Below are 14,484 nucleotides of genomic sequence, written 5' to 3' on the forward strand. Positions count from 1 at the left end.
GTATCGCAAATTTAAAAAAAAAAAAGGTAGTAGGGCATCATCACAAGCTTTTTTTTTTTTTCAATTAATTAATTAATATTTGGCTGCATTGGGCCTTCGTTGCTATGCGCAGGCTTTCTCTAGTTGTGGCGAGCGGGGGCTACTCTTCGTTGTGATGCACGGGTTTCTCACTGCGGTGGCGTCTCTTGTTGCAGAACATGGGCTCTAGGCGCTTCAGTGATTGTGGCGCACGGGCTTAGCTGCTCCGCAGCATGTGGCATCTTCCCGGACCAGGGCGCGAACCCGTGTCCCCTGCATTGGCAGGCGGATTCTTAACCAGTGTGCCACCAGGGAAGTCCCCATCACAAGCTTTTGAAGGAGAGCTCTGACTAGATCCATATTTTAGATGCACCTTTGGCCATAATCCCCTAAGACCACCTTTGCTTGCCTCAAAGTATGAACACGAATGTGAATGGTTAAATCCTTACAAAATTTTAATATGCAGAACAGCTAATGCCTTCCTTTCAACAAAACATAAGGGTAAGATATCCTTCAAATTCTTACTCTGTTGCTGGAAATTACTTCTTTACTGAATCAAAAGTAGTCCTAATGAAGGTGGAGTCAACCAACAGAGGCAAATCCATTTTGAAGCGCAGTATATGCGTAAGGAATAGAGTAAAGGAGAAAATGGATTAGATGGTGTGTGACTGGCTCAGTCACACAGGATACAAAGAAACTACTTTCAAAGACCACCATGACACCCAACCCTCTTCTCTACTGCAGAGTCTTTATGTTTCAGATATTTGGGCTTGTACATATACATGGCCCCAAATTGATGGCTTTACTTTTTGAAACCGACAGGTGCTTTTCCAAACCAGAAACCTTCCCCAGGAATACATCTTACCTAGAGATATTGTCAGGTGAGCAGGCAGAGATGCTTGTCTCCATGCTGTCAGAGCTGTCTAGGCTCAGAGTATCAAAGGCCTGGTCCTTGTAGCTGTGATCTGGGTAGTGGAAACTGTTCAAGTAGACGTTTGATTCAGATGCTGTGCGGCTGTAAAATTCAGAAGACTTCTGCCTTTGACCTTCGCTCATCTGTTGGTGATTATATCCTAAGGAGAGAGCCATAAATACGTTAGTATGCCTCATTTTTTTCAGTCTTAGATCTTCTAAGGCTTAAACCAGGAACCCAAAACATCTGCCTATGAAACTGGGGCCTTGGTCTAATTTGTTTTGAAGCCAAGAAGATCAAAGAAATGGCATAATGCTCAGTGCAAGGAAGAGTTTCAAAGAAGTGGTCCTGGGAATGATCTTTTCTGTCAGCAGATCACTTGACACTTTCCTATGCCATTTCTACATCTCAGCACCACCGAGAATAATACATCAGCACACACACACAAACACACACACAAAACCAAAACAGAAACACATTTAAAGGCCGTGAATCCTCTGATAATAGCTGGGTTTAAGTGAAGCAAGATGACTCTAGTGACAAGCAACACCAGGGTTTACGGGCAGTCCCTTCTTCAGTGGTATTGCCATTTAAAGGGTACTGGATCTGGTCCTAAAATAGGTGGATCATCTAGGTGTAGGATTTGAGAAACCCGTGTCTCACTCATATCACTCACACTTTTAATCTGGTTAATGTTCAAACGGACATTTTTCTCATTCTTTTTTTTCAAATTCCCTTGTCTGCCAATTACTTATTTAAAACACTCAGAATCAACAGTCCTTCCAATGGCTGTACTCCTCCTAATTAGGTTATATATAGCTCTCTTCTTTTTCTGCCTTAACAGCCAGCCTTCAGCTAGTTGGTGATATCAACCGTATGAAAACATAGGGATCCCATCAACAGGAGCAAAAGTTGCCACTAATAAGAGGGGTTTTCCTTACCCTGGTACCTGGTCAGCTGGCACATTAGGCCACTGGCTTGACTTTGTGTTATCCTATGGCTTTCTTCTGGTAGTTGATTTTGGGCATCACAAATCGAATTATTCTTCCTTTCAATTCTCTATTTAGCATGTATTCGGGAATCAGGGGTCATAGTGATAAACAAATCCCTTAATTCATTAAAAAGATGTTTCTTTAACCAGTACCATAGTTTGCAATCACTTTCTCCCTGATCAAATTTACTTACCAGACCTATGAAGAGTTTACAGTTGGACCATCTGGATTTTCCCTGTTTTCTTGTACTTTACCTACCTCTCTATGAGGCTTTTCATTAGTAATGAAATGGCAAAAAGCAGGCCAGAGGGCAAAAGAAGGCAAGTAATTCCAAACAGCTTCCTCAGCTGTTCATTAAATATTTCCATTTAAAAACGGAAGCCACATCCACGATGCTTTAACAAAGCATTATAGACCAAAACTAAATCTGTAAAATGATTAGCGTCCCATGAGGAGTTTGCATGCCATTAGTATGTAGAGCAGTTTTAGATGTCTAAGTGAAAATATGTTAGTTCAGGTTAAGGCATTTCTGGGCAAATAAGTTTCCTTGATATAAGATGTAATTGTAAGTTATAAATATACACGTATGTAAAAACTACACATCACTTTGCTAAGGAAAGATGCAAAACATAATAGCACACCATGAGACTTCAGAGAGAATATTATTAATTGTAATGATTAATGCATAAAAGCGTTACACAAAGCCAGTGCTCTCATAAGCGTGGAGTTTGTGCCTTTTTTTTTTTTGTCTTAAGAATGGCAAAATAATTCATTACTCAAATATTTACCTTTGATACTTGAACTTTTGGAATTACTAACTGCTCCTGTTAAATCGTTTCCAATTATTCATTATGAAAAAAAAGGGGGACGATAAAAAAAAAAAAACACCAGAAATTATTTGAAAAGCTCACACACATATCTTTCCTTATACTTTCAAAAAAGGTTCGTTGGCAAGGAAACCTTCACACTGGCACCAACGACATGGAAGACATTTCCTTGTTTTAGTATGAACAAAACATCCCTAAAAGACAGCCCTGTCATTTCAAACATATAAGACTTATCTCCTTGGTGATGACAGGTGCCACAACCTCCCTTCCCTTCAGTTTTTCACTATGAGGAAAAGCCAGTTCCTACAATGCAATTAACACTTTTTTGGAAAAGCAGAAAAGAGGGGGAACGTATTTCTTCTTAAAGCAACTGTATGCCCTGCTTCTCAGATGTTCCAGGATTTTTTTTTTTTTTTCCCCAAAAGTACCACAGAATAAGAAAATGAACTTACCGCCTTCGGGTGAGGCAGACAGTAAACTAAACTGGCTCCATGTTTTCAGATGCGGCCATGAGGGAGAGCCGTGTTACAGTGTGTGCTGTGCTAAGGACTGTGAATGTAAATTCCCTAGATCACCTCACTACGTGTTTTATTTTTATTTTATTTCTTTGCTCTACGTCTGAGAAAACCTTGCATCACTCTGGTGGTAGGATAAGCACCTTGCATTTTCGTGGCAACTTAAATGAAAAAGGCTGCTTCTAACAAGTAGCTTCCAAGGCAAGATTTTAGTCTCCTGTGGATCCAGTGTGAGTGGGAATGTCCGTCTTATGCAGTCCCTTCTATCCCCGCAACCGGCAGTATTTTACTGATCTCAGTGAACTCAGCTGTCACCTGGCTTAGCCTCCTCCCTCCTGAACAATTCCAAAAGAACAAGTTACCCCTGCAATTACAATCGAGGGCATGGACCTCTCCCTCGTGACCCCAGAATTGCACCAGCGTGATTCCTAAGAGCTGGCTTTAGGATCCAGGCTCTGGCCTGGCCATTTAAAGGTACAGATACTTTCAACAGAAGGACACCATGGAAGCACAGGAGACGGAAGGAGCGTTCCTGGTAGGAGGCCCAAGAAGAACTGCTGTGCATGAAGCAGCACCAGAACAGGTGTGAGCTGGATTAAGCCACTGCTCAAGTACGAGTTATCAGGGAGGGGGTCATATATGTCCTGTTCACCACAGAATCCCCATTTGTTTAGCATTCAGATGTCACAAAATAAAGAGTCACTGACTGAATGCACTTGTTCAAGAAATTCCAAAAAAAGTTTGTTCAGGTTTTTCCATAAGATGTTACTGAAAAACCCAAATGAACTTTTTGGCCAACCCAATATATTAGTGACTAAATAAGGAAGTGGAATGCATCTACTGTTTCGGGTGGGGCAAAGTAAGTGGACTGGAAAAAATGAGACTTCCCCAAAGCCCTGAGACTGCTTGGTTTTTTGTTTTTAAATTATGTAGCAAGAATAATATTCAGCAGTGGGACAGCATCTGAAAAGTAAAAAGGGCCTTGTAAATGCTCTAAATCCTTCCTGTCCAGATAGAAATGGCTGTTTGAATAGGGTATTTTATAAAGTTTATAAAGTAAGACCTGATAATACCTGAGGCTGGTCACTAAGCATAGCACATACCCGGAATCCTAATCAACTCAACTCTCTTCACTGCTCCGGAAGAGCCAATAGGTTGGACGTTCAAGGCCCATTTATTATTATTATTGTTATCGTTATTTTTAATGTCAATCTCTATGAATTCTGGCTAATTGTACCTGAAAAGTGCTTTGTGAGTTAACCATTGTGGGATGTATAATCTCGCCAATATTTTCCAAATGTGTGTTACATACCTTAACATGGTTATCTGGGCCTTAATACAGAAAATGAGATGACTTAAAATTATAACCTCGGTTTAAGAGGATAAAATTAATCAGTATTTCTGACAATTTCTCACCTGCTGAGACATTCACTCTTCCTAACCATAGTCCACAGCCAGAAGACGAAGGTGCAGGACAAGTCAGGAATGAGGAGGAGAATGATAGAGAAAGGGAAAAAGATACAAGATCAAAAAGGATGACAAAGGGCCAGGGAAAATAAACGTCTTCCAACATGCAGTCATTGACCGTGTTAGTAACAATACCAGCTTGACGAGGTAAGATATTCACATTTTTAGATTAAATTTGAGTTTATAGAGACGAACTCAAGAAGTTAACAAAACAAAAACAAGCTTCTGATACATGCACACAGTCAAAAATGATTTGTTACAGGAGAAAAGAAGTTTTCACACATGTTCAACTAGAAAATAGGGAGAATAAAAACAAGATTATATCTATAAAACAATCCTTTTTTCCAAGAAGACATTAACAAATAGTTTTTAAGACTTAAGGTTTGTAAAATGCCATTCAATGATTTGAAGCACAGTCCATCAAACTTTATAGCAAGTCAGTCTTTTAATGCCCTACATTTCTGTCTCCCAGCCACATAAGAATCATTTATTCTAGCCAGCAATTTAGGCTGTTCTTCACTCTTTACTAAGTCTCGAGGCTTAAATGGAATGAATAGGTAGGAGCCTCCTAGATCCTTCCATCGTCTCACATAGCCTGCCGCCTGCCTTATTTATACCTGGCCTTTATAAAGGGGAAACGTCATATTTTACACTTAGCCTACACACATCACAAGGCCCACTCTTTTCTTTATCTAGATCCTGAGTCTTACGAAACGGTGCTTCCGAAGCACTCGTGTTTCCTGCATGGTCTGACCTTGCAATAAGAAAATCAAAACAAAGAGGGTCATGCAGCTGCCGGTCAATGAACAGCAGCTGCACGCAGCATTGTGCTTCTAGCAAATGTGCAACAATTTGCCTCTAATGTGTAAAAAGGAAGAATCATTAGACTAAAAGTCCACCATTGTACAGTTTTAAATCTGATCACTTCTTAAAGATGACAATGACCTTTCATTATTTGCTGGAAACAAAAACACCACACAGGGAGGTTGTCATACCTTTCCTGGGCTTTCCTGCATTGAACAGAAGATAAGAGGACAAAGATTTCATTCATTCTAAAGCTTACAAAGGAATAGTTCACAAGCTGTACAAAAGCCAATAACCATTACAACTTTAGGATCTGAGTCCCTGGACTCTTTGCTTTAAACTCTGCTCTCAGAGATATTTGTTTGCACGATTCACGCTGTCAGGGCTACTAAAAAAGTGCTTATTGAAGGAAGGCTTATACTTACACCATCGTCCTTGATGTATCCATTACGAATAAGCAGCAAAAAAATAGTTCATTTAAGTTAATTTGTGTAAGTCACAAAAATGATAAGACCTATTTAATTTGAGTTAATGAAAAATGTGCGAGGTCTGATTTTTTCAAAACCATGGACTTTTACTTGGTGTTTGCTATTTTAATGGAGCCAACAAGTAGTAGTGAAACACAATTCCAAATGAATTATGAGTCATCCTCCCTGGTCCTTGTGGGCCACCTGTATGGGCTTAGTAGAAAATCCTGCCAATTTTATGGTCCAATTTTAGTAGAAAATCCTGCCAATTTTAAAAACTGCAGTCCCTGACCCTTCCTCCTCTGGGCAGGGAAGCCAAGGGTGGCAGGCTGGCCTCACAAGATACATCACATCCTCTTGGGTCAGCACACATATGAGGCTTCTCTATTTCCTCGGAAGCTGTCTCATCATCACCACATGAAACTCTTTAAGAGGAACACCACTCAGAGCTGCAGCAGGGAAGGACAGGCTGCAGACTTCTGGGATGTACAAAAGACCCAACAGTGAAGAACAGGGGCACAAAAGACAGGTCAAAGACAATAGATTCTGTAGACGGTACCTAATGTGACCTAAGGGAACTGGCTCAGTTCTTCTTCATGGACCTAACATGGGGATTCCCATTATTTGGGGGGAACACAGATGAGAAAAATAGAGATCAAACATCCCTCCAGTTTCACCATATTCTCACAAGAATCCTCTTACACAGTATTGTTTACAGGTTTGTTTGGTATAAAGGACTAGTTTTTCTTACTCTCTATCTTAAGGCAAAAACTTTCAACATAAAGTGTGGGTGCCGTGGCCAGTCCAAACTTTGATGCCTTCAGCCAGTGGGAAAAATCCATTTAAAAAGAAGTCTATAAATATCACAGAGAAATGCATCAACAGAAAACAGACTTGACCCACAAGCAAACAGTGATTAATGAGAGCCAAAATATACTCATTTATGTTTATTATTTATATACCATAAGAGATATTTTTAGTTTATTAAGAAATTATGATAAAATAAAAGAGAAGTTCAATCAAATGTATTTTATTCAAAGGTTAACACTGTAAACCTCTCATATATTATAAACCACTTTTAGGAACACCATAGCTTCTATTAACTCTTAAATCACTCTGGTAATGATAGGAAATCCTCATTCAAGTGATATAGATATAACTCACTTATCCACACACATATACACATTATGTATACATGCATATATATACACCAGTATATAAACATATTTCTAATGGTACTAGTGATTATTCCCTGGTGACGTTAGCAAAGAGGCCGAGCAGTCAGAACTGCCTCTAAGCTGGCTTGGAGGGAAGGGTTTCAATCCCACTAATGAACACATTGAGAGGCCAGACGCTCATCACTCTGTCAGCATCCCCATTCACATCCCGGGCATACATCCATCACTGCATTTACCACACTTTATTGAAAGCATCTGTTTGTTTTTCTCTTCCTCATGAGACTCTAGGCATCTCAAGGGCAAAGATCATGTAATTTATTTGTATTTTTGCTGTCTAGCACCATGCCTGCTCAAAAGTGAGGGCCAATATAAGCTGACCTAAACTACCGTGTTAACACAATAAATCTAATCTGCACAAGAAGCTCACCTCTGGAACTGCCTTACGGTATTTTCTTCTAGCCCCACAAAGACTACTTGAGAACCCCATTAGAGATGCAACATATTACAAAGAAACAGAACATGCTGAGAGTCCAAGTCTACCTGAAACCTAACAACCACATAGAAGAAAAGCTCAACCCGGGCTTCCCTGGTGGCGCAGTGGTTGAGAGTCCGCCTGCTGATGCAGAGGACGCAGGTTCGTGCCCCGGTACGGGAAGATCCCACATGCCGCGGAGCGGCTGGGCCCGTGAGCCATGGCCGCTGAGCCTGCACGTCCGGAGCCTGTGCTCCGCAACGGGAGAGGCCACAACAGTGAGAGGCCTGCCTACCGCCAAAAAAAAAAAAAGCTCAACCCACTTTAAAAGGCCTAAGGGAAGTCTGTCCTGAGCCACTAGTGCTCTGTGTCAGCTCAATGAGTCTTTAGCACGTGTTCAACAGGGCGGCTCAGCCACAAACCAGGCGAGTGATCTGACTCGGTTAAGTGCCTTGGTAATCTCTCAGGATCTCAGGGGTCTCTTTTTTCCTTCTCCCAATCAAATGGGAAGGTTAGTATTCTCTGTGGGCCTTTCTGATTGGAGAAGTCTACTGAATTTATAAAATACAATAGTTATGTACCAGCCTAATGTGCATATAGGAAAACTTATCTCAGTACAACAATAAGGAAGTATACATCTATATATCCCTCCCCTAAGTGGACACATGAAGAGTAAAGTTGACTGAATCACTTTGCTGTACAGCAGAAATTAACACAACATTGTAAATCAACTATACTTCAATAAAATTTTAAAAAAATGAAACGAGTAAAGTTGAGGACTTAGGTTGATCCCCTCCCTAACGATCCCCAACTCTGTTTGGTCTCCCCCTCCCTGAGGAATTCTAATGCTTGACAAAGGACATGACACTGGGCTTAAAAGGTACCTACCTCTGAGCATCCTCCGAGATTCTGAGTCTTTGGTCATGGTTGCCAGCGAGTGGGGGAGCACACTGCCACAGCTGTTGCTCTGTCCCAGGGGCAGGTGGCCCTGTGAGAAACAGGAGGAAAAACTCAGGCAAACTGCAGGCCCAACGGTCCTTCTGGACATGGTCACATCGCTGATTCCTAGCTCCTATCTAAGCGCAGAAGGCAGCGAAGGTAGGTCTTTGCATCCCGTGTGTTGATGCTAAATGGTAAAGCCCAGTCGCTGTCCCTCCCCAGGAGCTCCACAGCAGTCTCAACATCACAGCCATTCCTCCAGTGGCAGCAGTTCCAAAAGTGAAGACAGATAGGGAAAACACTGTCCAAAACCACCTTGGAGAACAACTCAAAGTCCTTCATGCGAGAGGAGCAGATGCAGGGACAAGAACGCATGCACATCATGCACAAGGACAGAGCAGATCCACACACGTTACAAGGGCACCAATTTCCATCTGCTCCAAGCGATCGAGTGGGCTGAAAACTGGAGACACGTAACATTAACTATCCCGGTGGTTTTAGCACTTTTAAAATAGCAAATTCCTTGGAACACCAGTTTATAAAATAGATGAAAACAAAGTGATTAAGGACAAGGGAAGGACTCCAAAGTCTGTCCCACTCAAAACCTCCTTCTCACTTGCCCTTCCCCTCCTCCTGCCATGACCCCTTGGTAAGGCAGCAGAACAGGCGTGAGGGCAGCTCAGGCATCAGACCACATGGATCTACTTTCTAGCTTCAGGGCCGACCAGCTTCAGGTGACCAGGTGGACCAGTCACCTAGCTTCTTTCCACCTCAGTTTTATCCATGTATACAATGGGGATACTAATTAGTACCTCTACTACCTAGTGTTACTGGGTTTTACAAAGAAACAATCCATGTCAAAGGCTTAGCCCAGTGTCAGCTCCAAGAAATGGTTCGATAAATATTTTTTGCCATTATTCCTGGAATCCAGAGCTTATGTCCTCCAATTTCCATATCTGGGATACAGCTACGGGAGTGTGTCACATAAGTGAAGGCTACTCACCACTTGTGTGGTGGTAGAAAATACCCTGGACCAGGTGCTTCGGTCCCAGAGCGTATAATTCCAAACATCCTCTGAACAGGATAGAAAATGCAATTTAGTTATGACGTCTGCCCAACAAGCAAACTTAATGGTATATTATTTAGCATTTCCTTTAGGGGCCTTTGCATGTCAGTCAACATAAGGACAAAAAGACTCACTGAAGGTGAAGCCCGTGGTTCTCCCCGTGTCCTACCTTTGGGGCGGTGCTTCTCCCCATAGTAGCACTGCTGAAATGGGGGGATATGGAAGGTGTGGTTTTCTTTCGAGGCAAAGTGTCACTCAGATAGAGGCCTTCTTGGTGCTGTTTTTTCCTTTCTTCCAGACTTCTAAAATGCTTTAAATGCAAATGTAAAGCAGAATAGCAAAACTTGACTAACTGAAACAGGTCACTGAAGTAATTAAGAGGTATGCATGTACAAAGAAGCTTTGGAATTTTAACACAGAATTTTTAAAAATTACTCAACTTAGACTTGTATTCACTAAGAAAATTGGGCTAGTATTCGGTAAGGTACACTGGAAGAATTTATTACTGAACCTAGAAAAATTCAGAAAAATCCACCTGTCATTTCTGTAGTAGTGCCTGCTGCCCTGGGGCCTCAGGACAACTTACAAGTTATTATGATGGTTGCCATGTGGATGGCAGAACAGCCAGTGGACAAAGCAAGTAAGCAGTTTCTCCCTTTGTCTGTCTGGACAGTTCTGTGTGATGGCACGGATCCCAGTGTGAGGAGAATAAGAAAAGGGAGAAGGAAGAAATGAAGAGAAAGCATAAACAGGGAAGTGGGTTTAAAGTTAGAATCATATTTCAATCACATAAACACACTCCAAATCCACATGTTTCCATATAAGGCATCCTTCTAGACTGAAAAAAGATCTTGGCCAAGGAGCCTCTACAGCAATCCCTCACATTTAAAAATCCTTCTGTTGACTATTTCATTTTTATTTTCAGATTCCTAAGGCAAAATTTTTGCCAACTCAAAACTTATCCAAATTTTTCTTGGCCTCCCCCAAAATGTCTTCAATAGTAAATTTATTTCCTAGTTAGAGGTTCTTTAGGTTTGATCATTTTTATACTGAACTCAGGCTTTTGAAATATGTAAAAATTAATGCAACTTTGGGTTATCAAACTTACTATCAATCTCCAAACACGCCAATCATGAAGAATATCTGCAATTTAACTTTACAATGATCTGTTTATACTAGATATTTATTAACCTAAAAGTAGTGAGGAGATACAGTCCTTTAACCAAAGGTAATAGATAGTAAAGGTAGCTGTAAGAAAGGTAAGGGCTGGGCATAGGAAACTAGAGCTCACCTACTTTGCGGGGGGGGGGGGGCGTCTATTGACTGACTCCTTAGGATTTTCTAGGGCCAAATTCACATAAGGATTTGATTATAATGGAAAGGAGTCTCAAAATAGATTTTTTGAATACCCCAGCATGAGTATGCATAGAATGTATCAAATGGAGGGCAACACTTTTGGAATAATAAATTATCTATTTTAAAAAGTGCAATAAAAAACTATTGTTCTATGGACCAAATGCACTGCCTGTGGTGTTACCCTGGACAAGCTACTCACCAATGCTGAGCCTCAGTTCCCTAAATATCAATATGGAGATAGTTCGTATTTCACGGGATTGTTAAAAGGAAGAAATGAGACATTTGTAAAACGTTGAGGAAATTTTGGCTCATAGCAGAGGAATGATGTCTATTATTATGGTTTCAATAATGTGTGAGGAAAATATTTTGTGTTGACACAGCAACTTTTTACACCATGGATTTTATAGAAATAATTATTATGGTTTTGAAAAATACCTGAAGTAAGTTGCAATATTTTGGTTGAATGGGAACTGAAGCATGAGGATGTGAAACTAGCTCAAACATATCAAAAGCCAGGAGAGGACAATCAAGGTCTCAAACTTTCTAACAATTCCCACACTCTTAGGCCATAATAAATGTCCTTAAAAAAAACAGGAGTATGCGTCTTATCTTTTTAAAAAATACCTTTGGAAGACCCTAGCACATATTCTGCAACCCACCTGCCACCTCTTTGTTAGGTTTTGAGTTTTTATAAAGGGACCAGGGGGACTTCCCTGGTGGTCCAGTGGTTAACTTCGCCTTCCAATGCAGGGGGTGCAGGTTCGATCCCTGGTTGGGGAGCTAAGATCCCACATGCCCCACGGACAAAAAACCAAAACATAAAAGAGAAGCAACATTGTAACGAATTCAATAAAGACTTTAAAAATGGTCCACATCAAAAAAATCTTTAAAAAAGTAAATAAATAAAAAGGGATCAGGAAAAACAAAACAAAAAAATACCTTTGGAAAAGTTGAAGAAAAGATTTCACATCAGTTAAGTTTGTTGTTAAGGTGAAACTCTAAACACCAGCTCCTAATTACCTGCTGGTCCTGTTGCTGCTGCCTTCTGTGTTTCTTAGCTGGTAGAGGAGGTGGTGTGTCATTTAAAGGAAAAGAATCGACAGATGTAGCCACGACTTCAGGCCAAGGGGCCGATGGAGGTTGAGTGATAGGATGAGGAGAAAGGGTGGAAGGAAACATAAATCCAGAACAGACAGGTGCTCTTTGCTTTAGAGGAGAAAGAAAAAATATATATGTGTCCATATGAAATGAAAGAATAAGACAAAGAAATGAAATCGATAATCTGATTGTTTTGTTTTCTTATATGTTAATCAAGAAGGCATAAATGATGGGCAGTATCTTTCAATTTAGCCTCTTGTTAAGATCTCACACTGTGAGCAACTTGGATCCGTAAGAGGTATTTTAATTTACTATTATTTACACCTCCACAGATGTTTTAAAGCAGCTTAATATTAAAAAGAAATCCATACTGCAAAACAAAATAGAAGACAAAATCAAACTGGAAAGGTGATTCAAACCAACAATTTTAGAAAGGCTTTTTGGTTTCTAAGAAAAGTAGGTTGGGCTAAAGTGCTAAGAGATATATACGTGTGTGTGTGTATTTATATATATGTATAGTTCAGTTTTCTGAACTTACTTCTCCTAGTACTCTATACTCTGTACCATATATTTCATGGTTTCTAGTATTATCATTGGTAGAGCACTACCCCCAAATCGGTCTGTTTTTTTCATCTCACCATCACTCTTGGTCCTCTGGTCAACCAAACAAATATTTGTCTCACACACCCTTATTTTCAGTTAACCATGGGTTAATTCTTGACATGAGGAAAGCAGTGAATGAATGAAATGGCATGCCAACACACCTCTTTATTTTGTGGCTGGCTCGCCAGCACAGCTGTGGTAGGCCCAGTGGCAACAGCATCAGCGTCAGCAGGGAACTGAGTGGAAGGGGAGAGATTCGTGGAATTGCCACATGGCTCATTAATTTCATTTACAATGATATAGCCCTAAAAGGAGGAATTCAGAAGTTAAACACAAGGAAAGCAAGAGCTGAGGCATGCGAGAGTATTAATGCTCCAGTACAATGGAGTTAGCTTAGAGCATCACAGCCAGATATCTGTGGTATTATCAGATGTTTCATTAAGGCAGTCATCAACTATTAAAATGGATTTATGGTGCTTACTCTTGAAAAATGATATTTCAAACATTAAAAGTAAATTTTCAGATAAAATCAAAATGACTTTATTATAAATAACCAAATACCTTTGATTTACATATCCATCCATGTCGGCATTCATTCTGTTGACTGAATAGGATGTCACTACACAGCGTTTAAAATCATCGCAAGCAAAAACAAATATGAGACATAAAATCGACAGTGCAATCACTCTCTAATTCAAGAGCCTTTTCCATAAATCTTTATTTTTAGATTTTCCCTTCTTCTTCTGTTTCCTGACAAATTAGAGAGTGAATAAATGTAGACTAAAGGCTACTGGGTTTTGCACTAAGACATTTATAAAGCAGTAATTTATTCATAATGGAATCTTGCTTTTAGGTGTCTCAACAAAATGAAAATAAAAAGGACACTGTTCTCTTGTGAGCCTTCCTTAGCAAGAGAAACGTGTATACACGTGTGCATACACACACACACACAAATCCCTAAGATGAAGTTGCAGCTTGAGGATGTTTCAATTTAAGGCAGCTTGCCCAACTCCCAACTCTACCCCTAGGACAGAGAATTTCCAGTTACTTTTAAATTCAATGATTCAGTTCTGGCTTCAGTTTAGAGAAAATACCCATGAATTAAAGTTGATGAGAATCAAAACTCCTGAATTTATATTTGAGGAAAAGGCACTTGTAAATTACCATGGAAAGTAATTGTACAGACCATTCATGATTTTCACCACACCAATAAAACAGTATGAAAAAAAGAATAAAGGGTATAAATTAATATCTCTTTTTTTTTTTTGCAGTACGCGGGCCTCTCACTGTAGTGGCCTCTCCCGTTGCGGAGCACAGGCTCCGGACGCGCAGGCTCAGCGGCCATGGCTCACAGGCCTAGCCGCTCCGCAGCATGTGGGATCTTTCCGGACTGGGGCACAAACCCGTGTCCCCTGCATCGGCTGGCGGACTCTCAACCACTGCACCACCAGGGAAGCCCAATATCTCTCTTTTAAAAGTAAATTGAGTTAAATTTAACACTTGGATTCTTCTATTTGCCCATCAATCCTTTCAAACAGTGGCTCCAGGAAAGGCAAGATATTGCTATGTTGGTGAAGCAAAAATTCCAGGCTGCAAGCAAGGTTTTCACTGAGAATTTATAATTCTGACAAAGTGGAGAAAGCCAGAGTTGACTGTTTATAAATTGGAGGTATCAAAATGCTGCTGAATTCAGTCTTGCACTTCAGAAAGGGGCAATAGATACCATGTAAAGTCTTATAAGACTAAGTTGAAGAAAGGAAGTTGACAAC

General features: G+C 40.4%; 1 protein-coding gene across 17 annotated transcripts in view; it reads right to left on the reverse strand.

Annotated features, from left to right (window-relative positions):
- The window catches only part of PHLDB2 (pleckstrin homology like domain family B member 2), a 129,595-nt gene that overhangs the window by 15,653 nt on the left and 99,458 nt on the right, over positions 1-14,484 (reverse strand). For 5 of the 17 annotated variants that reach the window (XM_067738920.1, XM_067738923.1, XM_067738919.1 and 2 more), the window contains 6 exons: positions 12,877-13,020; positions 12,035-12,220; positions 9,828-9,968; positions 8,542-8,641; positions 4,682-4,702; positions 884-1,091 (listed from right to left, as the gene is read on the reverse strand). In XM_067738920.1, coding sequence (XP_067595021.1) covers positions 884-1,091; positions 4,682-4,702; positions 8,542-8,641; positions 9,828-9,968; positions 12,035-12,220; positions 12,877-13,020 — 800 coding nt within the window. The remainder of the gene's footprint in view (positions 1-883; positions 1,092-4,681; positions 4,703-8,541; positions 8,642-9,827; positions 9,969-12,034; positions 12,221-12,876; positions 13,021-14,484) is intronic. The other 12 variants (XM_067738935.1, XM_067738932.1, XM_067738928.1 and 9 more) reach the window with 8 other exon arrangements.

This window comes from Pseudorca crassidens, chromosome 5 (assembly GCF_039906515.1).
Source record: "Pseudorca crassidens isolate mPseCra1 chromosome 5, mPseCra1.hap1, whole genome shotgun sequence".
Lineage (NCBI taxonomy): Eukaryota > Metazoa > Chordata > Mammalia > Artiodactyla > Delphinidae > Pseudorca > Pseudorca crassidens.